The sequence below is a fragment of the Haemorhous mexicanus genome, chromosome 1, assembly GCF_027477595.1.
Source record: "Haemorhous mexicanus isolate bHaeMex1 chromosome 1, bHaeMex1.pri, whole genome shotgun sequence".
Taxonomy (NCBI): Eukaryota; Metazoa; Chordata; class Aves; order Passeriformes; family Fringillidae; genus Haemorhous; species Haemorhous mexicanus.
This window is the reverse complement of record NC_082341.1, coordinates 107,578,505-107,605,914: the sequence shown is the minus strand read 5'-3', so window position 1 is coordinate 107,605,914 and position 27,410 is coordinate 107,578,505. Positions and strand designations below refer to the sequence as shown.

The 27,410-nt window shown below is 37.7% G+C and overlaps 1 protein-coding gene across 10 annotated transcripts in view; it reads left to right on the top strand.

The window, feature by feature from the left end:
* Positions 1-27,410, top strand: part of PTPRM (protein tyrosine phosphatase receptor type M) — a 443,590-nt gene that overhangs the window by 266,569 nt on the left and 149,611 nt on the right. For 6 of the 10 annotated variants that reach the window (XM_059858357.1, XM_059858382.1, XM_059858348.1 and 3 more), the window contains 3 exons: positions 390-426; positions 5,534-5,608; positions 23,510-23,642. In XM_059858357.1, coding sequence (XP_059714340.1) covers positions 390-426; positions 5,534-5,608; positions 23,510-23,642 — 245 coding nt within the window. The remainder of the gene's footprint in view (positions 1-389; positions 427-5,533; positions 5,609-23,509; positions 23,643-27,410) is intronic. The other 4 variants (XM_059858413.1, XM_059858397.1, XM_059858391.1 and 1 more) reach the window with 1 other exon arrangement.

Here is a 27,410-nt window from a genome sequence, read left to right as displayed (position 1 = left end):
AGTGCACAAATGTGAAACACCATTGATTATTTTTTCTTCCTAAAGTTGTCTAACATGATGCCTCAAACTATACTTGCTGTAAGAAAAAGAAAAATCTCCCAAGGTCATTATGTTGCCAGTTAAAAAGCTGAACACTTGCCTGTGCTCCTGTGAATATCTTTCAATTTTCTGCTTTTCGAGGAATCTTAAGTGAAATGTTTACATACCATACCCAAGCAGTGCTTGTCCATATTATGAAAGCACTTTGGAGTTAGCTAATAAGCAGTTAAATATGGAATGAGGCACATTTTGCTCTGACATTTTATCAGTACTTTTAAGAATATGATAATGGATGACTTCCTTTGTCTAGAAACACAAGATGTGACCTTTTCCCTCTTTGTTTGACACAGGAGACTAAAATCGACTGCGTCAGGGTAGCCACAAAAGGTATGTTTGGATTATGTCATGTATTCTGTACTTCAGGTTGTTGACCTTCCCCTCACATGGTGTTTGGAAACTTCCAGAAGTGTTTAGATTGCTAAAACAGATCACTAAACATATTTTAGAATTTTCATAGAATCATTTGCATCCTTAGCTGAGATTTAGAAAATTTGCTTGTTTGTTTGTTTGTAATCATAAATTTATTAATTACTTTTGGTTGTCTGCTTGAACACAGGGCTTTTAAAATACATTCTCTGGGTTTTTATATGATCTCACTTACATACACATATATGTATTTATATAGTAGAGTTGTAAAATTGCCAATTGCAGAGTACATACTGGCTGCTTATACGTCCGTAGTGAAAAATTGCCCCTTACTTGTAAGCAATTACCTTAACTTAATTGCTGTATAAAAGAGAAGTGGAGATACCATGTTCTTCATTTTAATGAGACAGATCAACTATATTTACTCATCTGTCAGCAGATGATACTACCATTTGTGAGACAAATATGTATAATTGAGACAGTACTGGCTATAGGTTTTGTCTCCAAACAGGAAAACATAAACATGTTGATGATCTATTTATATTCGGGGGCTAGATCTATCTGTGATTATCTTTGTAGTCTCACCTTCTTAGCACCTTTAGCTTGCCTGAGAAAGAAGTGATGGAATAGTACAATTGACTTGGAGATGGTAGTAGAGGAGCAGGAAAGAACATGCTGCTGTGAGTAGGAACAAGTAATACTACCTGGCAGTTTGGGAAGAGCACGAAGCAAAAACTACTTCATCCTTATACCACTGCACCTTGCAGGAGATCATGCTTGTTTCTAGTGACTGTTCCTAATGAAAGTGATTCCATCATGATTTCCTTTACGTAGAGACTTCACAATTTCATCAGCACCTCTAAGTCTAAATGGGGTGAGAATGTCATTACTTAAAAGTAACAGAAATGTTAGTATGAAGCTACCCCTGCTGAAAGTTTGTATACTCCCTAATATGACAAATACATTTTCATATCTGTTTGAACTGATTCCTGGCTTCTTCTCTTTTCCAAACCAAAGGAGGTAGTTTTAATTTCAGTATACTAACTGACTGCTTACTAAACCACAGAAATCTTTCAAATATCTGAACTCAACCCAAATATAATACAGACGAGAGTTTAACTCCAGCTGCAAGTGAAATCTTATATTGTTTTCAGGTATCTTCAGAGATACCAGGGGTGAACTAGGGTACATCAGAAATCATAATAGATGATTAGAGGAATGGGTTTTAAGTTTTTTGCAGATTTGCATTTCTGATCACAAATGGATGTTCAACTATTTAAATTACTTGACTGACTGAAAATTTTTACTCTCTCATTTGAGAAGTGAGGGTAACTTTGTGGGTTGGAATAGCTCCCATAGCAACAAGCTACTTTGAGCAAACCCATTTGGCAATGGAGATGTGAGGAATGTAGCTTTTATTTTATTAAAATCTCCCTACATTCCTATTTTGAAAGCATATTTCAGATTTTTTCATAATAAAATAATGTTAGATGTTGTTGTGAGGACTTTTTTTTTTCAAACCAAAGGTAGCCTTGATGGTATTTTTAGTCTCTTGTGCAAAATTTTCTTGGGGGGCTACAGTAAGGCACTGATTTTCATGATTTAAACTGAATGCTTCTGTTATATTTTTAATCTGTATTAATTTAAAAAGATTGAATGGAGACCATGACATATTTTAATATGATATTAAAAGTAGCTGTCTGTGCAGATGTTCTCCCTTTGGATCTAAATGAGATACTTTAGGGAAAAGCAGAATTCTGTGCCCTCTTTGAACCTCCCACATTTGCATTAGAAGCAAACAGCAAACCTGCATTGGGACAAGACATAAAATTTCCCTCTCCCAATCTCCTCTCCTTCTGCTTAATCCCCATGAGCAGCTTGGTACACTCACATTGTTTGTACCCCAGTAGGCAACAGCTGCTCTGACCACTTTGCCAGATTTCTTAGACTTGCACCATTTTCCAATGAGCTTTGAGACTACAGTGTAGCTACTGGACAGCGAGCTACTTAAGCTCCATGCGCTTGTTATGTCCATCTATTTATGTGCTGGAGTGCTCCTGACAAATAAGGTTGGGAACACTCTCCAGTACCTTTTCACATACTAGTAACATTCCTGAAATATTCGTCATCTAGGCTTCTCTTATCTTCAGAAGTTCAAGTTCAGTGTTTTTAGAGCTAGAGGAAGTGCTTCAGGCCATTCATGTATAAAACTGGTGCAATCTTCTTTTGAATTAAGGTCTGATCCTGAAAATTCTTAGAGCCTTGTGTAGGCCACTGGAATCAGTAGACACACTGTGGATTTTACTATGTATGTGAGAAGCCATTTGGTTTCACAGAATGTTCTGAATTGCAAGGGACCATTGAATCCAGCTCCTCAGTGGGTGGCCTATATGTCAATTGAACCCACAGCCTTGGTGTTTCTAGCACCATGCTCTGACCAGCTGGGCCCTAATCAGGTCAATCATATACCTGCTTTTGCACACAGAGAATTATCTCATTGACTACTTCATGACTGTTCCAACTTAAAGTAGAGATGTAAGTATTTTACTGGATAAAGGCCTGTGCCATTCCTAGGATCAGGAGCCCTTCCTAGGATCAAGAGCCCTTCCTAGGATCCAGGACACTCAAGGCAACTTTGAAGTTGCTCCACTGAGCCAGGTGAGATTGGCCAAGCCACCTCATTTTGGTTAGCCTGTTTGAAGTGTGCCCTGAGGATCAGCATGGGGATTCAGAGCATGTCATGAGCAGAGCTATGCCACTTGCTTGTTATATTCCCTTTAATTATCTCACTTCCTGATAATAAAGTTGTTGGTGCCCTTAAGACCTTCTTAAGGTCACTAAGAATGGTTTTATCACTGTCCTGCAGTGTTCATTCTGTGGCCCACCATACACTTTTTAATTTTTTGTAAAAATAAAAATACGTAACTGTAATATAAACATAATGTTAATGTCCCAGATCCACCAAAACTGTTCTGTACCTGGAGTACCTTCTTCCCTCCCACTGATGTCAGCAGGAATAATGCACTGCCAAGCATGTGCTCAACTGGCAGACATTAAACCTTGTTGCTGTATCAGAGACCAAGTGCAGCAGATAGCTTATTATCATACTGACAGGTTTCCTGTTAGAAAAGTACAGCCTATCTCCAGAAGAGTGCAGCCTAATTCTACTGGGTCAAATGCATGTCTGGAGTCAGTAGCTAGATAATACTTTCTCATTCCATCAAGTATATTTTAAACAGCTTTAGTTTGTACCCTTTTAAAAAATGATCTTGTTTTATGACCATTAGATTTTTACAAATGAAACCTCTGTTAAGTGTGTTCTTTTAGAGATCATATAAAAATCCTGATTGTGGTGATTACAAGTATAAATGAGGATGAGAAGGTTCGATTTTTGTAGAGGTGAAAGTTCTCCTTCTGCTTCTGATGAAGTCATAGGAAGCCTTTGCCAGTGACTTTGTTAGCAGAAGGATCTTACAGCACATTATTATGATGTGGAGTCTCCTGATCTCAGTTTTCTGTAGAGAAAGGCTTCTGGGACCTCTGTGACTATTTGGTGTATATACAAATGGGGAGACTGCAGGGTTTCCACTGCCATTATTTTTGACAAGATAATTAAACAAACAAACAAACAAAAATCCGGAATAGCTTTTTGTACCAGTAGTAATAAAGGTTGTCATATATTGCTTGAAATATGGCTTTCATATTCCTACTCTTTTTTCAAGCTAAATGACTGTAAAATCTCAACAGACTAAGTTGAAAACATTCCAAAACTCCTCCAAGTTTATTATTATCAACTTTGTGGTGGTTTGTGATTTGTATTAAGACTATATTTCCTGATATGACTTACAACACTGTCTGGATAGAAACATCTTGATTATCTCCTAGGAATGCAGTTCTCAAGAGGGAGGCATCATTGTTCTAATTTTGCAATATTGGAAGGCTTTCATTAATTATGAGAGAGAAAAGGATATTATAATATTTTAAATCCAATAGCAACAGTACTCTAGAAGCTACTATCAACACTGCATTTCAGTGTTGCAGAGGGATATTTCCAAATATTATGCAGCAGCAGTTTTGAGTTTAATTGTCTGCAGATGGTAGATGATCTATTTTCCTCTCTCGCTGCCACATTTCTAATAGCACCCAGGCTGTTCTATGTAAATGAGTGATCTTTCATATAATTTTGTCCTTAATTTTCCAATATTTTTTCTTTGCATCATTCTCCAGCTGCATCGTGTTGGATCTGACCTTTTAATTTTTTTAATACTCCTTAATATATATGTATCACAGCGTGCTTAACCATTTAGAGGCAATCATAGAACTGCTGGAAAACAAAGAAATAACAAATTTTATTAATGTGAGCCACAGTAACAGTTGTCTGTAGCAGGGAGTGGTTGTTGTAACTCTGTCAGAAAAGTCTGGATATTTTGGGGTACAAGCAAGGCAGGGTTTTCAGCTTTTTCTTGTGAACTTGAAACTCAGACCTGGGACAGTTACACACACACCTAATAAAAGTGTGCCACCTCTCAGCAGTCATTCTCTGTACACTCAACATTAAGTATATGGGTAGTGCATGCATTTTTAGAACCGTGACCCAAGTGGGTACAAGTAAAGTTAATCTTAACTAGCTCAAAAATGCTTTACATAAAATTGTCTTTAAAAAATTGTAGGAAAAATGGAGTATTATGAAATTGGAAAATAAAAATGAAACTAGCTCAAATTACTTGGAGAAGTTGATATTAGAGTACTCTGAATAATCAGCTTGTTTTCACTTAGAAAGCTTAGTGCTGTGACTGGCAGAGCCAAAGAGTCTCCAGTTTCCTCAAATGCAGTAAATAATGTGCTTTGAGTCCTTTTCTTGAATGAAATTCACAGGCAACAGCTTATTAATTTGCAGAATAACCACACTAACAACTAAAGATGAAAAGGAACTTGTGGGAGTTTTTTGGTTTTCATTTGTGAAGTTCAGACAATAAACAACTGACCAAGATTCTTCTTGCTGGCGTAGCTTCAGTCTGGCTTTTCTTTCCCTCATGCATGCTGACCTGGAACTCTTCCTTTGCCTTAGCTGCGATAATCGTGACTCAGCTTACAACACCATACATTCGCATCGCCCCTGCTGCAGGCGACGACCAGCTAACAGGTCAGATGTTCAAGTACAGACAAATCACCATGCCCATTCTGTCTCTTTTTCTTTGGCTCCTTTTCCCTGACAGTTTCTTCCTTCTCTGCTCATGAACAGTTTCCTGTGGTAAAAGTTCCTTTCTGTTTATAATTCTTTTTCCTCAGCTCCATTGAATTCAGTGGTGTGCTTGGCACCAAAACTCACACACACGTCCCTGTATGTACAACTCTGCTGCATGTGCCCATTGTGTGTGTGATCTGTGGAGTGTTCCTTCAAGCCTTGTGTTGTGAAGAGATCTTGTCTTGCTCCATCCATAAATTAAATGAAAGTTTGCATATAGATATATATCTGTGTACCTGTTTATTTTTTTTCTCTGTTATTAGATCAAGGCATTAGAATTTCTAAATAATTGAGGCTTAAAAGTTGCATGTGCAAGTTAGGACAAAGATCTGGTATTAGTAGATTCAGGTTTTTTTCCTGTGTAGTGGTAGGAAGATCTTGTTTTCTGGCAAAATTTCAATATGAAAGAAATTAAAATAAAGAAATAAAAAAAATTCCTTTTTATTTTTGTCATACATGAGTTCTTGGATTAAAATAAAACAACATAGAATGTGACATATGAGAATGAGCAAGACTTAATAATTTAAAATCTAATTGTCAAAGAAAACTCAGTATTCAAATGGAACCATTACTAAGCTGTATATGGCTTGAAGGATGGCTCCAAATATGCTAGAACACCTTTGGGAACCTGAGGAAATGATTGATTTTGTCAGAAAAGAAACCTGTGCCTAAAACCTTTCAGGGATTTGCAATCGTTTTTATTTTCAGAGAACCAAAGAGCACTAAAACTCTAGAACCAGAAGTGATGAAATACCTAGTGGGGGAAGTAAACCTAGTCCATCAGCTTTTAGCATATGATAAATCTTTGCCTTTTTGAAGAATACTGGCATAGTTCCTTGGGAAAGCACATTGTTACCTAAGAGAGAAGTTCAGATGACTGGTATCTGGATACTGCTACAGTAAATAAGAGGCAGTTAAATGATTCAGCTTAAGATAAGAGGATTAGTGACATGTCTGCTCCAGCTTTTAATTCTGGGGTATGTGTTATAATAACAAAGCTGAGTGATCCATAATGCCCAAGTTACCTTGTCAATCAAGACAAAATTGCTGCATGGTATACTTTTATTTTCTAATAATGTATGAACTAACCAGAATAACATACTTACAATGCCATTAAGTAGCTTGTTCTTGTTACTGCTGCTTGGCAGAAGATGTGTCTGCATACATATTTATACCTCAGTTAATTTTTACTTGACAATTCAAATAAAGCATTGAAGAGACAGGATCTCTTCCATATCCTTGAATTTAAAGTTTTGATTTCTTTATTACAGGATTCAAATAAGCTATATTTTTCCATGTGGAGATTGAAATGTTTCTCTTCTCATGTTTTGGTTTTTTTATTTCAATGCAAAACTGGGTAGCTATAGATAACACTGGAGACATGCCTGTTCCACACGAAGATGACCACAGTACTTAACAGTGAGAGAAAAGAGATATGGCTAGCTGGCTATAAAGAGATATGGATAGCTGGCTAACATAGGATTTACTTCATTGCTTTGTCACTGGTGGCATTGGCAGTCTATGGTTGTCTGTCAGATCTGTGAAATTTGTTTCCTTTTTCTTGAAAAGAAAATAAAAATGTTCTTTCAGAATCTAATTTTGTAGTGAAAAAAACCATATCAGATTATACCCGCCGACAGCATTTATAGCTATTTGTGAAATGTATTGAAAGCCTTTGAAATACCCTCATTCATCTTCCCACCCCCATCTTATGTTTGAAAGACTGTGCTCAAAAGGAAAGAAACATCTTCCTCCTCCTTTGCCAGAACTGCAGTAGCAAGCAAAGAAACCTCATCCAGCCCACACGGTTGTCCCATGACAGCAACAAGAATTCCTGTTTTTCTAGGGAGACATCCTGTCTAGGGGTCCTTAGGGCAGTCTTTTCAACTTCAGGGCAGTACAGCAGTAATGGGATCTGCAGTACCCATGAGAAGCACAAAGGCTTTCTTAAAGGAGGTTTACAGTAACTGGACCACACATGAGGGAGCTGAGAATGATACAGATTGTCCCCACATTTCTCTCCTATAAATTTCAAGACTGTGGAAAGGATTTCCATGTGAAAGGATTTGTTTATGTGAAAGTACAGGGCTGTTTCTAACTGTAGTTACCACAAGCCCTACAGCTGTAACTGTTAAATGTCACTTAGCATTTTCTGTTCAGTGCTTTTTCCTCACTTCTTTGCTCAGAACCAAAGTAATTATATTTGAGATCAAGAAATTACTTTCATCTTTTAGCATTTGAGGAGATACATAAGCGGCAGTGGGAAGGTCAAGGATGGCATTTTCGGGTTTCTTTACATTGAAAGTTGATGCTTCTTGCATAATGAAAATTTAAAATCTTGGCTGCATTCCTGAATATCGTTACCAAATTTGAAAGGTCTTCGTCTTCACAAATATCATGATAATACAGCTCAGCTTTCAAGCTAATTCTGCTTGCACTTATTTCCTCCATCCTTGTCATCATTGTCTTGCCTCTTACTGGTGCAGTTGATAAACAATGCATTATTAATTTCTCTTTGTCCTTCCATTCTCCTTCCTTTTTCATATAAAAATAACAGGTCTTCCATTTAAAGGATTACAGGCTAGTTGCCCTGAATATCTTGACAGCCACTCCAGGTTGCCTTTGCAGCCCGTAGCGAAGAGAACTTTTCCTTGCACTTAAATACCTAAAGTGTAGTTGTCCTTGAGTTATAGAATAAGATAACAAAGTGTGAAAGCAACTGTATGATTTTGACTCTTGGAAGCCAAAACAGGAAAATCAGTGTTTAGTCAATACGTAATTATCAGTGATCCAATAGTGTAGTAGCTAAGGAATTCAAATTTGGGGATAGTGTTTAGCTATCAGTGTTACCTTACAAAAAGTAACTAACTTGAAATCTACTCAATTGACCCTGTCCTTCAACAGACAGAGAATATCTAATATCTTACACCTGTGTTCAAGGAAAAAAGATTATGTATACATGAAGCATGGTAGTACTCATGATACTGTCTCCATGTCTTCATAACAAATACAGTTTAACTTACGATTGAAATCATGTAGAATGTTATCAGAAAACTTACCACATAAAACTGTGTTTGTATAGTCTTAACTTCAAAGTTGAATAAAAAATCCATCTTTTTGAGAAATACTGAAATCATTTGCAGTTTGTTTCAGTATTCTGTAAGAGACACTTCATCTAATAGGTTTAAATTGGCCATATTTGGTATTCACTTGGCCCTCATATATTTTGTTCTCTGCATTCTGATAAAACAGCATGCTTGGAATCATGATTAGGGTGTTCATTCTGTCAGGCATTTACTTAATTGTTGAAATATGTCTGAGCTACTTGTATTTGAATTAAAGTATTTCCATTTGTGATTTAGTGGAGCAGCCACTACTTTGCTGGATATCATTAAGACTGATTTCCATAGAACGCCCTTTTTACGACCCATTGTAATTACACATCCAGCTGCAAGAGAGAGCTCTGTATTGTACATTCTTCATACATTAAATTCTTGGTACAAATCAAATGCAGCAGGATCTGTCAGAAGTTTTGTAAAATAACTGTTGCTTAATGATTGGGAAGGCCTTTTTTTTTTTTGTAAAAGATAGGGGCAGAAGCTTAAAACGAATTAGTTTTGTCCTGCACACCTTAAGGTCTAGATGATCTCCATATTTTATAAACAAGTTAAAAGCAGTCATAAAATAATCCTAGTAATTTTCTTCTCCCTTATGAAGTTAGCACCATAATAAAATATACACATTTCTTAAGATGTGCATTCAGTACATAGCAAGATTTATTTCAGTGTTCTGGGTCACATTCTGTTCTCAGCCATTCCACTGTAAAAGTGAAAAAAATAAACTGAAATCTTTGATTAAATCACAACTTTGTGGATTTTTTTTTTTTTTATGTCAAGAGATTTACTCCAGTTTTGTACTGCATTACTGAAACCACAGTTTGTTTATTAACACAAAAACCAACAGCATAAATTTGAGAAAGTGTGTTTTGCTATTTACCTCGATGGTTTTGCTTTACAGTGCATCTGAGGTATAACAGCATGTACTGGGCAGACTTTGACATTCATTTTTTCTCCATCCTGGACCATGTAACATTGATTTAGATGTACTCTGGCATGCTAAAACTTGAAGTGCTATTTTGGGCAATGTAGAACCCACTATTTCTTAGTTGAGTCTGTAATAACAAACCTATGGGCAGGTATGTCTATCTGTAGGTTCAATACATTACTTTAGAAGTTTATTCTTGTCTTGATACTTCTGGGCAACATTTGCATTAGTTGGAGTTGTGGATAGTTATCCAGGGGAGAATAAGCACCTGTGTGCTGTAAAGTCAAAGCCATATTGCAGTGCTGTTGCAAGATAAGTGACAAGGAAAGCAGAATGAGAATGGATCTGCCTTTCCAAAGTGAAATTCTAAGCCCTTTTTTATGTGATGGCCCCAATGATTGTTGTACCAATTGTTCAAGGATTCTGGTCCTCTTCTCATCTGGGCAGAATGAAAAACAAGGAAATGTTCCTACTTTCTGCAGCACTGACTGAATGCATTTCAATGGGCTGAAGTGTCACTTGTGATTTATTGCCCATTTTTGTTCTTTTATGTGTTATATTTGTCATTTTTGCAGTGACAGTTTCATCTATAAAACAGTATAGTTACAAGAAAATGTTAAGAGGATACAGGAGTGCCATGGGAGTTGCTGCTTCCTTTTCTTCCTTTTATTTCCCCTAGTATGTTACAGAGTCAAATGTCAGGTTTTCTGTAAGACAGTGCAGCCAAAGCATCTGTGCTTTTAAGCATAAGTACATTTTCCACAGAGCAACTGAAGAAGAGCTGAAGTTTAAGAATAAGACAAAGAAGGCCTAAAAATAATGCTAATAACATTTCTCAAATGGTGAACTAACCCATAATACAAATTAAAGCCATTGATATCTGTACACAATAAAGAGCCCAACTTGATTAGAAGTCAGTTATCAGTGTAGTTTTTCTCTGGCCATTGATGCTTCTGGTTGGCCAAGAGGGAGTGGCTTTTTCAGCTGTCCTGGCACTGCATCCCCAGAGCCACTGTGTTACAGATCTGGGACAGGAACAGCTGGAGAAGATCCCATGAACTAGAAGAAAGTATCAACCTTTCCCTACCCTTTAGGAAGGACAAGTAGCCTAGTTAGGTATGTTTTCCACTGTAGAAACAGTTTGTCTTTTATTCAGGGCAATCAAAAAATTTGCTGCCACAGAAGTAATAGTCAGTCATTGCAGGAGCTGTCTTACATCCCCCAAGTACAAAACCAATCTGGAAGTTTGAGTATTCCAGTTCATACCTGAGAGAAAAATATGATTCCAAGCGTCTAATATCTCCTTTGTGACAAGAGTCATCCAAATTTAATGTAGTCCACTTAAGATGGGTCTGTTTGGTTCATCCTAGCTTGAAAAATAATCTATTCTCTTAGTAATGTGTAAGGATTACACATGTCTTCATGTCAGGATATCTTTGAGGCTATTTGAGATTGGGCTGGGAGGAGAGGGAGCTTTTCTTAATCACATTACAGAGAATGGAAGCATAAAACCCAGTCATGAAAGTAATTATATGAATGAAATGACCAGGATAAATTCTTAACAAACTGGAGGAATCTCTGTCATCTGTTTAGTACTGGTTCTGGTCAGTATCACACCTACTTCAAAATGGTTCAACATCAGCAATGTACAGAGAACAGAAACAATGCAAAAATAACAGTAGGTAATTTTTAGATCATAGCTGTCATATAGTGTGTTACTTCATTTCTGTATTAAAAAAATATGCCTCTGTTTTTTACATTTGAAACAGAGTTTTGTATGTATCACAATGAAAAATTAAGGAGAGACAAAGGGAAGACAAAGAAACTCAGAGCTATAAGTAGTGACTAAAAAACCCTGTGAATTTCAGTGTTTCCTATCTGTATTCATAAAATGCTAAGCAATTTGAATTTTAACTTGAAATAAAATGTGGTTAAATAATCTGTAGTTCTTGGAGTCTGCAAATCCGGTGTTTGTACCACTGGAGAGTTTGACAAATGTTTTTAAGGCAATATTATGTGGATTGCCTCTGTTTTAATGTGCAGGTGAGCATTCAGATGTGTTACAGTTAAACAGAGTAGGGCAGCAAAGAGGAGAGTGATACTGTCAACTTTAAACATAAGTTACAGAACATACCATCTTGGACAAAATAATGTTTCAGCAATTCACTCAGTTTAATTTCATTGAATTAGCTTAAATTTGAATAAGTATCTGAGCCACAATTGTCTGCTTGGAGTAACAATTCAGCACTGTGCAAGCCATAACTGCAGTTATTGACGAGTTTTTAACACCTTCTTCAGACAATATATTGAAAATGTTCTTCTCTGCACTAATGGGAGTTTGACTGCAAGAACCAATGATTTTAGAGCTCTGAGAAAAGCACTCAGATGTATCTATGCATTTAAAAGTCTTCCTTTTTCAAAAATTTTGAATATTCATTTCCTTCTCTTCATCTGATTTTCTGTCAGTGTTGACCACTAGGAAGTTTTTGTGTACATAGAAGATTCCATGCAAATGAAAGTTGAGTCACAGTTTTCCATAAAAGTGACCAGGAGTTGGTGTCTGGCATGGTTTTAAGCTGTCAAGAGGGGAAATAAGTACTATCAGGTTCTGTTTAAACTTTCGAATTAACATTGGAAGCACAAGTGAAAAATTGAGGAAAAATAGTAAATTCTAATTGGTCAGAAGCAAAAAAAAAAAATTCTATAAACCTTTTTGAAGCTAAATAGTGGCACTTTTCAGTATGCTGTTATTGAATTAGACTGCTTCTGGTAAATGAGTAAATGTGTCAATAATTAAAAGTGAAAAGAGCTGATCATAAAAATGACTGTTCAAGGCATTCTTAATCTTGTAGGACAAGTGGAGATTTTCCTTTAACCCCTAAAACCTCCAGGAAATAAATGAAAACCAAAATGTTAATCAGTGATAACTATTCAGAGGAGGCCTAGTCTATTCTTGTCCCTGTACTAGAATATTGGTGCATTCAAAATTATTTCAGTCTCAATAGGGTTTTTTTATTGGCAATACTGTAAAAATTTCTGAAATGTGAACAAAAGAACTGCTACACTGTATTGGCACAAAGACAAATTTAGAATTTTGTGGAATTATATTTCCTTTGTGGCGCTGATTCTGCTTTCCAGTTCTTCTGTGTGACCTTCCTGTCCCCAAACAGTGTTGCCCCTGAAATGCTTTTAAAGAAAAAATGTTTTGAGTCTTTTTTCCTACTTTTTATAAATTTATCACAAGCATATTTTTCTATTTTCTATTTCTTCATGCATCATTACATGTAGAATTCCATTTATTTGTTAATAGAATGAACTATGTTCATTCTATGTTCATAATTATGTCATGTTTTCTTCCAGGAAAATGTGTAGGTGGTGAAAAATGAAAAGTAAATTCCAAGTGTGATTGTTTTTGAAGGATTTCTGAAGAATCAGAATCCTTCATAAGGATTGCAGTGTGAAGGGAGGTTGGTAGTGTAAGTCACCAGGAATGTCAGCCTCATCTCTGAGCCAGTGGCAGCCCAGGCCAGAACATCCATGAGTGTTCAGACCTCCCACAGGGTCACCTATACTACATTACCCTCGGCCCTCTCCTGCTTGTGGCAAAGCAACCAAGCCTGCGCTGACTTTCCATTTGGAGCTGTTCATTTGTGTTCCTCTGCTTAAGTCCTTGGCTGACAGCGAGATCAGGAGATGATACCTCACTCTGCTACTTCTTACCCATAGCTTCAGGTTGTTTTGTCCCCATGCTGGATGTGATCCCTTCCATTCAGGGATGGAAAATAAAACAGCTGTGTTTGTCCAGGCTAAAAGCATCTACTTTTGTACCTGAGTTTCCCCTTGAGTAGGTCAGCTCCAGAAACATTACTGTGATCTGATTTCACATCTTCCCTACTTGATAGAAGCCAGTTGAGTACTAGAAAACCGATTTTATCTCCCTTGAAGAGGGCAGAGTCCTCTTCAGTCTCCAAATCCACACCTTTCTGTTTCTAGAAAACAGCTGAAATAAATTCTTAATGGTGTTGAATGTGTCTTGTCATGTCTCAGTATACTTTCAGGAGTAGATCTAGTGTTGAAAGCATGGGAGTCAACAAGAGGTCTCCTTCAGAAATAGGTGAAAGTCAAATACATTTGGTGGGCCTGATGGTAAATTGTCCACTTCTTCTAGAGTGATGGCCTGAAAGTGGTGCTGACTTGCTTAGAAAATGTTTTAGGTATGGAAGGGATCAATCCAGACTGCTTTCATTTCCTTAAAACTAATTTGAGAGAGTTTTTCTTCTCCCATGAGTACTGTTGATTTGAGGTTGTATAGAGAACCATAAAAGCAAACTTTTCAGGTCTAAAGGCTACCTTTGTTGTACATTATGTACTTCTATGACTTCTTGTTCACAGAAGTCAGGGCTGTAAGATGCAATTGCACTTCCAGTGGCTGCAAGTGGAACATCTTTCACAGAGAATCAGCTGGGAGCAAGCCCTACATTCAAAACCTGCCATTTCAGCCCTTGTTGGTGCTTCTGTTCTCAGACCTCCTTATCCATATTCAGTATGATTCCTACATGCATACAGCTAATATGATGCAAGTATATTCTCATTACTCCTCAGTCAACCTTGATTAGAAATGTGTGTCTCATCATACTGGTGATTGTTGTGTTTGTGCAGTCAGAGAGTAGTTGGTAAAGAAGCCCAGTTTCATCTTTCCACAGAAGTCAGGAGGATTTCAACTTTTATTTCAGTGGTGGGAGCTGTTTTCATATATGCTGCCATGACTTTTCCATTTTTTGGCATAGAGGTCTGCGGTGTGTTCTATTGTGGCTTCTTCTTTGGCCACACATAGTGAGTACTTATAAATATGTAACCATCCTTTTTTTTCTTTATAAAATAGACTGAAGTGTGTGGAAGTACCCTTTAGGGTCATTTGAAAGCTTAAGGTTCCAAAGCCTTTAATACTTTTATTCCTTAGTAAATTATTTATTTCCAAGAAGGAGATACACTGTGTCTGTATATTTGAGACTTGTTAATAATTTCTGGTTATGGTGCAGCTTTTGAGTGTGCTTTAAACATCCCTTAATGATCTTAATGCTGTTAAAGTGTGAGGCCTTATGCTTTTTTCTCAAATGAATGAGGACTTCCAGCTCCTTGGGTGCCCACAAGAGAGGACAATATTTATGAATTTTAATTATTTAAGTTTCTTTGCTTAAATGAAAAAAGCAAAGAGGAGCTAGTAGAAAGGATGGTGGCTTTGTTTCAAAGGAGAAATGAGCTGTTTATCAACACTTGCTTACATAAGTTTTTTTTTTTTAAAACCACAGTCTCCAGAAAAAAATCCAGTCTAAATAGTCTGGATTAAAATCCTGTTAAAAATAGTTTGTGATGAGACCAATAGATTGTGATGAGACCAAAAGTCAAACTGGGAATTTCATTTGTTTTAGGCATGTTTTGTAAAGAATGCTGTTATTCCTGACAACCAGAAATGCAGATGTTTAACCAAAATAGTTTTCCTGCTCGCATACATGAACATGAATCATCCACCAGTGAGAGACACAGTTCATGTGATAGTCAGTTAAATGAATCGAATTCATCAGTGAAATAGTTCTTTGCATGTCTTTTCATGCAGTTCTTTGTCACTTATATTTACATTTTCCTAAAGAATATCACAAACAAAATTAATAATTCATAACTATTGTTTCACAGCAGAGCCTTATTTTTATACTCCCTTCTTACCACAGACCTTCTAACAATTCTGTATTTAAAAACACCAAATAAAAAATATTCCAAATCAACATGATGGTCCTTAGGAAATACAGAAACATTTTTCTGGGCAAAGAGGATACGTACACAGCAATATGTATTGTGATGATGATCATAAATTGCAAAGAAAATAACCTCCTGCGAAAATGTAAGTGCTGCTTGCCCTCCTTCCCAGACTTCAAAAAAACTGAGTGGTGAGCACAACATAGGAGGAAAGTCAGACTATGTTGATTTCAACACTTAAATGACTCTTATGTTTAACAAAATAGAATGAAAACATTGTCTCTGCCATGTACAAAAAGTAGAAAAAGCATTTCCAAGAGAAACCAGGAACAGAAAGGAATATTGTAAAAAGAGAAGTAAACAGACCTTACTCTTGCCACATTTCCAAAATAATATATTCAACACATAGGCTAGAGAGAAAACTGAAAAAATGCTGATCAAAACCACCTTCTGGCACAAAGTGTACCCTGCCCAACAACACCTCATAACTTCTACCATATGGACAAAAACCTGCAGTTTTGAAGGAGAACGAGGAGCGCTGATTGGAAAGCTAACAATGAGGATGGCAATGGAGAACTCCCTCTCCTTGCTGGAGTTCTACCAGGAGTAATAGAACAAAGACTTTGTTAGCAGAATACATGCTGGCTAGCAGATGAGGACTGAATGCCAGTCTCTTACAGTATAAACAGAAGAGCCAGGGTTTTAATTCATTTCATCTACAGATCTGTATGTGTTTTGGGTCTTCTCCAAGACAGGCTCAAATCCTGGCATCTGGAATGAACTTGAAAGCGTGTCAGACTGGCTTTTCCCTCACAGCATGAATTATGCTGCTGCTGCAGATTTATAAATAAGGGTACCATTTTTTGCAGTCATGGGTGAGATGATGAAGGGAGAAATGGTGTTTCTGGAGGAAACAGGACATTTTGTGTGGCTGCCCTGTTACATTGTGTTTTGTGATTAAGGTTTGTGATTGGGTTTCCTGTTGGTTATTTGACATTTACAAGGACCTACCTCTGTGGAACACCTGTTTTCATACCAAGACAGGCATATCAGCATTCTTTCTTACTTTGTATACTGCCTTTTATCTCAGCCCCTTACTTTTGGAAACTTTGCTTTTCCTACCTTTATGTTAATGAAGCTTTATGTTGATTCCTTCCTTGAAACACCCCTATAACATTTGTAAGTCCCTCAAATCCCTCCTGAAGATCTGTTTCTGCTGTGGTGCCAACTGAAAATGCTGAGTGATACCAGCTAGTTAAAAGAGCAGGAAGAGTAGAACTATTTGGGTATTGCAGATGCATCTTTTTAGGGGGTTTTGCCTCCCCCTTCCCCCTGTGATTGCTACCCCTGCCTCCTACAGCCTAGCTCAGCTAGCTTGTGTGCTTTTAGTGGCAAAGATTACTTAGCTGTGTGCCTGCCCTGTTCTTAGCACAGTGGGGCTCCCAGTCTGATTTACAGCTTCTAGCTCCTACTATCATACAAATAATAGGAAGTAATGATAGTAGCCTCTGTAATTCATGTTGTCCTTGGGGAGCGTGGGCAGAGTCTTTAAAGCCAAGTTTTCATTCTTCTCACTTTGTGGCAGAGACCGTAGGAGCCTAGTGATGGGTGTTCCAAGGAATCATCATATCTCTCTGCCTCTCTTCTGCCTTGTACCATTTTGCATGATTTCTGCCGCCTCATCACAGTGCAGCTGTCACACAGGGGTATAATGTTTCATTTTCCTGACTCTCTCTGTAGAATAACTCAGAAGTAGGCGCTGAGATGTGATAGTTGAATCTCATTGCCTGCATAAAAAAATCACACGGTAGTTACTAACTCAGAAGTTGGTTTCAAATTTGACTGGAAAATAGGATTATATGAACTAACTGTGTTACTACCTTAAGGCCTTGTAAGGTTAGCCATTACATCAGTTACTGGAGCACCTGTGGATGAAATGTCGCTGGAAAGGTTTGCAAGCGTCTTACCAAGCAAGTACCTTTTGAGAGAGTAAAGCTGAAGGAAGGAAGCACAAAAGGCAGGAACTACGGTCAGCCTTGAGTGGGAGAAATAACATGAAACTGGTCTAGTTGATTAATAGAAGGGGTTATTTTTTGACTCAAATCAAACAACAAACACCTGGATTTTTTGAAGACTGCTTCGGACTAACAACGTTTTGCTAGTTTTTACTAGTAACAGCATAAATCTTACCCCTCTCTTTTTAAGTATAACCAGCAGTGCCTAGACTTTTGAGCCAGGATTATTTTACTGGTTATTCTGTTCTGTAAAATGGTCAGTTTGTCACATGTCTCAGCTAGATGGTGACACTGGGGGGGCAACAGTCCCCTTCTTTCGGGGCTCTGCAGAATCCCAGCTACCAGGGGAGGCGCAGCGCGGAACAAAAAGGGCCACAACAGCAGCACGGGCCTGGGGTGGCACTGGGTTACTTTATTTGATGTTACACTCCCCCATCTCAGGGTCCCAGGCCAGGAACTGGGGGCAAACAGCAGCTTATAAAGGGGGGCAGGTCTCAAGGACGGATACAACGTTCAACTAATCAAGAGCAGTGGGGGTGGAACACAAGGGCAAGGGATACAAGGGAGGAAAACTGCTTGGGACAGGAGGGGTTAACAACTGGATGTGGGAGGAAGGGGTTTGAAACTTGGCAGAAAAGTAACTAAGTAACAAACAGATAAACTGACACCTGGCTCAATTGAAAAGGAAGGCAGGTCTGTGTCCCTCAGGGAGAGAAAAAAACCCCAGAAGGACTACCAAAGTACAAATCAAACAATAACCTGCTAAATAAAAACATACTGCAACAGTCAGTCATTTCTGAGTATGTTTTTTGGGGTGAAGAATAAGTCCAAACTTTGTCATTTACAAAGAGAGAAGGAAAAAGAGAGTTTATTCAGTTTGGTGGAGGTCCATTTCTTTTACTGGAAAACATTTTCATTTTTCTTGGAAAACAAGATAGTGTTTGCCTCAGAATTAAAGGAATGATTATTTTGCTCACATAATTCATTCACTTTAGCTTTCATTATGATGAAAAGTAGTTCTTCTGCAACCTTTTCTATCCATAAGCTACCTGCAGAGATTATTCTTTATGAAGTTTTGAGGTTGATGATAACATGATACTTACGCCTTCTGAGTGAGAAAGGAAAGGCAAATTTTCCACCAATGGAAATGGCAGAACTAGAAATACTTTAAAGACAGAGTAGGATTTTTTTTTTTTTTTTTTACCCAGTGTTCTAACTTGTTGTGTGGAAATAGAAATTTAGGTGCACAAAGTCATTTAAGAGTTTGAACTCTGGCAGACACTAATACAGCAACTAGGTATAATTCAGTTCTCTTTCTGAAGAGGGAGTAAGATGCCATGAACTGGCAGAGTAATGACTAAACTTCAGAGGAGATTCCTGTATTAAGAAAAAGTTAATGGAATAGGTCTGAGAGTAAAAACTAAGTGAAATACTATCTTTGGATGTTTCATGGGTACTACTTAAAAATATTATCACTGAGGCTTGCAAAGTATGGAACAAAATGAGATCCATGAGGAAAAGTCAGGCCAGCTGAATGCCATTCTTTCTAAGTGAAGGAAAAGAAACAGATTTCACGTTTTAAATGCTGCTGTTGGGAGAGCCACAAAGAATGGGAAATCAGTCAGTAAAAGGGAAATTGTAGTTGCTGACATTAACTAGAAAAGCAAATATCTAAGGGTATGGAACCAAGCAATGTGACTGTCTTCCACTGTATTCAGCAGAGGAAGCCTGGGGAAATACTTTGCTGGGTTTTGCAGCACCTTAGGGTTTATCTTTAAGTGTATCTCTGTTTTTCACTTCTGGCAGGAAGCACTCTGGCTTGTTTTCATCAAGTAAAGACTTTCCAAAGTCAGCTCCTTAATCTTTTTTAAACTGGCAGGAAACATCTCCTTGTCCTTTCATTTTCTAAGCAGCTCCCTTGAGCCATCCTCCACTCGCTGGTCTTCAGTGACCTATTGTCTTTCTAGAGATGCACCACAGTGTATATGTCAGTTTAGCCTTGATTCTTGCAGCTCCACTAGGAAGAGCTAGTGTTTTCACACTGTGTTCAGCTTCTGTTTTCTGAGATTGCCCAGACAACCTCAGAAAACAGAAGTGAGGGTTTTTTGTGCAAGGCTCGAAGTCAGTCGTTGTATGCAAGGGTAGAATCAAAATCTTAAACGTAAAACAAACAAAAAAATCCAAGTAACTCATTAGGTCCACTGTTGTGAGGAAAATGCAGTGGGCATGGCTCAGTTGTTGGCATCAACTTAATGACCTGTTTTCATTAAATACAGATATTTTACTGGAGGCACCGAATTAGTCTTGTAGCTATATATTCTTAAAAGCTTCAGGGCAATCAAGGACATTAAAAAAAATTACTGTGTCAGACAAAGAGGTTGCAAGAATGGTAATAATATAAAGAAATAAACCACCAAGACTAGATCATCATGATAAAATAGTGTATCAGTAACACTGTTTCTGTAATGACAGATTGCATTTCACTCAATATTTTTAGCATCTGTCAGTTCAGCAGAGTAAAAGAGAAATCAAAGACCCTTTTTTTTTAAGGCTTGCAATAGTGCTTTTACACATCTCTCTTGAAGACATACAAACAAAACCGAATGCACAAATGGACATTACAGTTTATCAGGAGGCAAAATGAATTTCAAAACTACTGCCCTGAGTTGCCTCGCTCCCCTTAGAGACAGCTCACCCTTCTCTCCATGGTGCCAGTGCAATTGCCTGTGTGAATATGGGTTAAAAGTCAGTTAAGAAGTAATTATGAGGTGAGAGGCAAATATCATTCAGTCAACCTCTACCTATCAGACAGAAACATAGGAGAAGTAAAGTGACACTGCTTTTCATAGTTAATGCACTTTAGTATTAAATGCTGTATGGTCTGTTTATTAAATGCCTGGAAGAGTTAGTGTCAGGGCAGCAGCTCTTGCTTACAATGCTAGATGGTATGATTTAGCAGAATTCACATGGGACTATGAAGAATTATAGCAAGACAAAAGCAAACTGAATTAGAGGTAGTACCAACTCAAATTTCAGTCTTGATAAGTGCTAAAATGTAAATTTGAATGGCTTTTGAATTGTAAAAGGTTCAAAGCTGAGCACTGCGCTGAAGAAAGGGCTACATGTTTCACCATAAACAATACTTCCAGTGTCCATCTGATGTTGAAATAAAACCTAACAGAATGCTAAGGAGTATAAAGAATGGATTAGAACACAGCAATTTCCTTAAATCCAGTTGTAGAAAAACTGAGATATGTTAAATGAATAAGCAACATTAAATAACATGCAGAAAGGTAATCCCAAATTTCTAATGCTAAAAGACTCAAGAAATGTTCAAGAAGGATGGAAGTTCTTTTCATTTACCCAAATAGATTTTGGAAACCACTAAGAGCAATAGTAGAGCAACATGTCAGCAAATAAATAGTCTGCTGAATGGAAATGAAGGAGAATTGAGATAATGCCAATATTTTGTATAATAATTAATGATAGGGGTTTTTAAAAGGCTTGTTAATAAACATCATGCTTCCAGTTAAAGGCAGCCTATATTGTAAGGCTGAGTCCATCACTGTGAGAAGCTGTATCCTATTTTAACTTGACATTAAAATTCTTTTCATAGACAATTTGAGCTGATTCCTCAATCAGATAATCAATAAATGATACAAAATGGGAGTTAGAGTGTCCTGATGTTAGGCTCTGTGTCGCTTCCTGTGTAGGCTTTAATCTTTAGAGATTTTGCGTTAGTGGTGGATTCACCAGCTTGTTCAGTACTGCTGTCAGGATAATGCTTTGTGTGATGGAAGGCATTTCATGGAGGTTGTGCTCCATCGTATGCAGAAAATGTGTGTGCTTTGAATACGGTTTTCTCTCCTCTGTGTAGTGTAAGTGTAGCTGGTTCCACTGAACTGAGGACCTCGAGCTGCTAAAGAGAAGCATGGTACTGAGATAGAACACATTGGATAGTACTGTGAATGGTTGCCTTTACTTAATTTCACTGTTTAGCACTCATATTCCCAAAACTAGTGCTGGAAGCCTTAACATAAGCAATGAAACCATAAGGCAGAAACTGTTTTTAGCAAGTCATTACTGATGAGTATTCCAGTTGGCTGGGGTAACCTGAAGGAGATAGTGAAGGATAGGCTTTGGAAGGAACTAGGCTTAGAAGCTACATCTGAAAAGATACTGCTTGCTATTGACTTTAGATTCCTTCTTTCTTGGGTTTTAGATTTAAAAGAGAGCTTTGGAGTCCCTCATGTGTCTTACCATTTGCATCATACTTGACTCACTGCTTCCTGTTGGCCAAGTGCAGCTCAAAAAAAAAGCTTTTTGCATGAAATGCTCTAGATGTCTTCTGAATATCTGCTGCAATATTGAGTGCTGTGAAGAGTATATCAATATAGAATTTTAAACATTTTTATATAGGATATAGGAATATAAAAATAGAACTGTTTATTCAAAGTATGAATCATCCTTTATTCATACAAAGTAAGGATTTTACGAATTCAGAAAAGTGTATATGTATTTCTATCAAACTAATATTCTTCTGGGACTGGGCACAGGCACAGCAAGCACATCATCTTCTCTGATTTAGCACTCATATAAAGTACCTTGGCCAGAATTTTCCAAAGAACCTGGTTCCTGCAGTTAGCTCTAGATATGATTTGATTAATAGTTATCGCCTTTTTTGGCAGGTTTTTCTGGCATTCCTCTTGGCAAGGAGTTTTGAAGGTGTAGGCCAAAAGTGTAACTGTGGGCACTCAGAAATACTCTTAATCTTAGAATATCCTGGTTAAAATTGAGAAGAAACATTGAACATGTTTTCATTCTGTTTTTCAGAAAATAGCTCTTCATGTAAATTGGCCATTAATTTCCTTCCTTTCCAGAAGGAGAAAGTGAAGAAACAAGTAAAATATAGTTGGTGCTGTCAGAATCCTCTCTGAAACCCAGTTAGTGGTACAAGAATGTGGTCTTAAAAGATTACACTGCACTTAGGCTTTACTCTTCCTTCTCCCTTCCCAAAAAAGCTATACCAGGAAAGCAATCCATAAATCCCTGTGTCCATTTTACGGCATGGTGCCTCAAATGATGAATGCTGACATGTTTTGATTTAAAAAAAAAATACAAGTCCATAAAAAAATAAAATCAGCTTAGTGAATTGAATGTTGCTTCCTTAACATATTTTCATCCTGAACTCATTTGGTAGGGGAAATGGATATTTCATCAGACATGGATTTGACGTTCCATCACATTATACAGTAAACAGTACAAACGATGTTATTTTTTTTAAATGGAGAAGCTGGAGGAGCTAAGACAGTAGCTGCTGTAAGGCACTGGTTATCTCATTTAAACAGATATTAAATGTAGGTGCCAGTGGTGTGATCATCAGCTGCTTCCCACTTTGTGAATAAATTGCTTAGAAGGAGTCTTTTTTCCTACCAGATGTGACCTAGATTTAGATTTCCAAAGGCAAAAAAAAAAAAAAATCTATTGTGTAAAAAAACAATTGTGGATAAAATGCATGGTAAATGAGCTTATCTCACTTTTCCAGGTGTTTAAGCTAATATGTTACGGAATTACAGCTTCATTTATGAAAAATAATTGAGGAAAATGTTCCAGCAAATCAAATTTGGTTAAAGGCTTAGTATAGTTTTTATGTTGTTAGCAAGTTTCTAATGGAAGAAAGAAAAGGGAGCCAGCACAGATAATAAAAATATAGAAATTTGTGAATCTGTGAAGAGGCTCCTGTGAAGGGTCAGGGCTGGCAGTGGTATCCCACCTCTATTGTAGTTCTGCAGAATGTCTTGGAACAATATAAAGAATTATATTCCTGGCAATGCATATGAAAGCAGAATTTTTTTTTAAAAGACCAAGCATTGATATCTGTTGGCCCTGGATAAGATTAATGACATTAGTAGGTTAAGTGTATAAACATCAAAAGAATAACACCTTTATTCTTTTCCTCATTCCTATTTTGCTTTTGTCAATTCCCTAGGGGCTGCCACTCGAAAACCAGACCCAGAGCCTGAGAAGCAGACAGACCATACTGTTAAAATTGCTGGAGTCATTGCAGGCATCTTGCTGTTCGTCATTATATTTTTGGGAGTCGTGCTGGTAATGAAGAAAAGGTGAGCAATTAGTGGATGTTTTCTCTGTACGTGTTCATATTGCATCTCCTACAAGCAGTACTCAGTTTGATATTGGTAAAAGTATCCAGCCACCTTCGTATCCACAGAGAATTAATGTTTGTATCTTTGTTTTATATATAACAACTCGAGGTTAATGATTCTAGCACTCCTTACATCAGTACTTCATGATGGACTCTAATAATCAGAGAATATCTGGTCCTGTATGAGTCTCCACCCTATTTGACAGATCAGCTGGAAGCTAGATGTACTTTCATTTTTGCATGTAAAAGAAAGTCTAGCAGGAGCTAGAGATAAGGTAATTTGTGCTAAGAATGAGGTCTGTATTGTTCTGCATAAGCTTTGTTTCCTGAAACAATGGAAAATGTTACAATGGTGCTGAATGTTTCCAAATGCTAGTTCAACACACTCATGTATTGAGATTGTTTTGCCTTGAATATCATTTGAAAACTGCTACATTATTAGAAATGTACAGCTTTTAAAGCTGTTTGTCTTTCTCAACACTGTAAGAGATGAAATAGTAACAGGAAAAATATAGCTAGGGAGGTGGCACAGATAAGAAAAAAACTCCATATGATCTTAGAAGCTTAGTCTAGATTGGGAAAAATTAATTAGCAAATAGAATTAAGGTTTTAGGTGCTGTAATGAACAATGTGAGATTTTCAGCTGGTAGAGGTGGGGTTGGGAATGTGCAAGTGCTGTATAAAGGGGCTGAGTGAGAAATTCTCCTTCCACCTCTGCTACAGTCTCCTCACCGTGTCCCATAACCCCTCACCTCTTTGCTATTCCCCTTGAATTATCCCCTTTTTTTTCCTCTGAGAGCAATCCTGCCCTGATTTGGCTCATCCCAACCCTGTGTGATTTAATTGTATGTTAACTAGTTTGGCAGGCCTGAGATAGTCCAAACCCCTGAGCTGCCTGAATTTCTTCCAGAATTTGAACAGCAGAGGTGCAGAGCAAAGGAGGCAGCTGTCTGACAGTGCCTCAGGGCAGGCAACAGAAGTAGCTGCTTTTCACTCTCCTTGAAGACAGAGGCAGGGCCATGAGTTAGAAGGGCTCTATGGAGAGAAAGGCGAGCTGTGGCCAGGGCTGGGGGCCAGGTCATGACAAGAGGTATGTAAAGAAGAGACTGAGACTTAAGCCCCAGGGTGAGTCTGACTGGGGCAATGGAATTTACCCAGTAACCAAGTCTACTCAATAAAGTACAGTGTAGCAGAGTTGAAGTCTGTTCTGACTTTGCAGTACTTTTTTCTTCCCACTTCCGATTTCTTGCATCATTCATACCTTCAATTTTAACAGTTGAACTCTCAAACTCCTCCCTAGGGCCAGACACAGCACTTGGCATGCAGGGAGGAAGGCTTCTTGTGTTTTCTGGCCAATCCTTCTTCACACAATTCCTGACCAGCATTCATCATACTCTCTGTTCAGTTCTGAGCCTCTCCTTAAGTGTTTCTGCCAAAGGTAGAATGTATTCACCCAAGGGAGACAAGTTATTCTTCATCTTGAAGGGAGAGCATTGCAGAATGATCCAAATAGTTTCAAAGTGAATAAGGTGTCCGGGTCTCTGGCCTAAATGGATGCTATGCCTGCTCCTGCTTAATTCTCTAGAGAAAAACTCGTTGATAATCTAATTATTAGAGGCAGGAGGGCTCAGATCCTAAGTGTTTGCATTAATGCAGAAGGGTACTTGATTCCTTCTGTCTACCACAGCAGAGTAATTATTATTCATAGTAATTCTGTTGTTAAAGAAATAGTGCATTTTGTGAGCTTCCTTGGGTTTTGGAATGAATCTGCTTGCGACAGAGATGGAACTATTGAAAGTACAAGTCCAGGAACTCTATTGCCAAATCCACACAATTTCATTGTGTTGTACAGAAAGAATGATACCAATAACTTAAAACATGTCCCAGAATGATGCTGCAGCCTTGAACAAAACAAACTGAAATGAGTTTAAGCGAATATTAAAAAGTAAGGATGGTTCATTTGTGTAACAGGATGTGACTAGGCTTTAATGAGAGTTTCGGGAGGTGGGTGTATTGTGTCCCAAGCCTCTTAAAGCATCTGCTGTAGCATAAAAGATCTTGAATACAATTACACTCATGACTTAAGCAGAAGATGAACCAATTATTCAATAGATTGTTATTGGTGCATTAATTCACTAGGCTGCTGAGGGCCCCTATGGTTTCACCTTGGTTCAGTTACTGTGTATACATTATGCATTTGGAGAAAATGTATAAATCATGCCACAAGCTTAGTGTGACTGTAATGATTTTGCAGTTCTGCGATATTTTAGGGGCTACTTTGGGAAACAGCCTTATCAAGCTAGTGAGCCGTTTGACTTCTGCACTTGATCAGTTTATTTCATTTACTTTATCAGGAGCTTTACTGGTGTAAAGATCTGAGTGAAAAATAAAATAGCACCTTGTAATTCAGTGGCACCTTTCCCCTGAGAACCACTTTGTTCTCTGCACTATTATGTGCAGACACTCTAGGCTACAATGGTGGGTTTCACTGCTCTGAGCCTACGTGCTTTGAAATTTGTTTGGAGTTGGAGTTGGCTACAGCAAAATCCCATTCACATTCTGCTATCCCAAGGCATATCCCAAAGCAAATGTGTCGTTCATTCTTCCACAGAATCTTGTGTATTTGGCCTTCAGATCATACCAATAGATGAAACTGACTCTACCCCTGGGGCTTCACAGCACTTAATTAACTTAATATCAAACTATTTATTTCCATTGTCAAGAGATTTGGAAAGCAGTTTCACTTGTGTTACAACCATTACTTTGTCCAGCACATTCCTTAAGTAACGACCTCATTTCAGTCAACAACCATTCTTTGCTTGGTTGGTGCCAGGCACCACAGATTTTCACAGATTAGTCTCTTGAACTTTTAATTCAGTAGCCAGGTAGAGAAGACCAGCATTCAAGGAGGTTTTCAGTGCAGCACAGATGTGCTTTGGATACGCCCATTATCAAAGCAGTATGTAAAGAAGTTCTGCACATATTAATAGTCATTAAGCAGCATTATTAATTTCACTACATAATTGTCTTCTGAAGCAGTTCTATCATGAACCAGAGAGATTAGATGGCCCAGCAATTCAGTGCATGGTTTGGAGTCGCTGGGTGAGGGTAGAAATGTCATGGGTGCTGAAGCATTTTCTCTAGGGACACTCAGCTTTTGACTGAAGTAAAACAAATTTGTAAACTTGGCATATGGGGCAGGGGAGGACTGTTAGTGCTTTCCTCTTTATCTCTCCACTTGGTTGTTCATATTTCTTTATCCATTCTGTTCTGTCTTTTCTTTATCCATTAGCATTCCTGCATAAAGGTGTTGTGTTATGCAGTCTAGGAAACCTCCAAGCTGTTCCTAACACCAGTATGGTCATATCAATGAGATGATTCTTCTCTGTGAAGTTAGAATAGTGCCAATAGGCTTTTGTCTCCTGAGATATGCTCTGTATATCTCACATAAGAATTAACACAAAGTTAGATGAAAACAATACATGTGTTTCCCCAAAAATTGATCCACAATAAAGTGGATTTTGAATCTGACCCTGAATGGTAAATCTTGGGCAAGAGTCATTCTTTAAAGTACTTGCATAAGATTTTATAAAAACATTAAAAATAAAGAATGCCAAGTAATTAAATTCACCAAGTAACTTCATCTTTTGGTCAACTTAAAGTGGAGCAGTGAAAATGAGAGTACTGTTGCTGCAACCTTCAGAAAAGCAATAGCAGTTAAATCAAG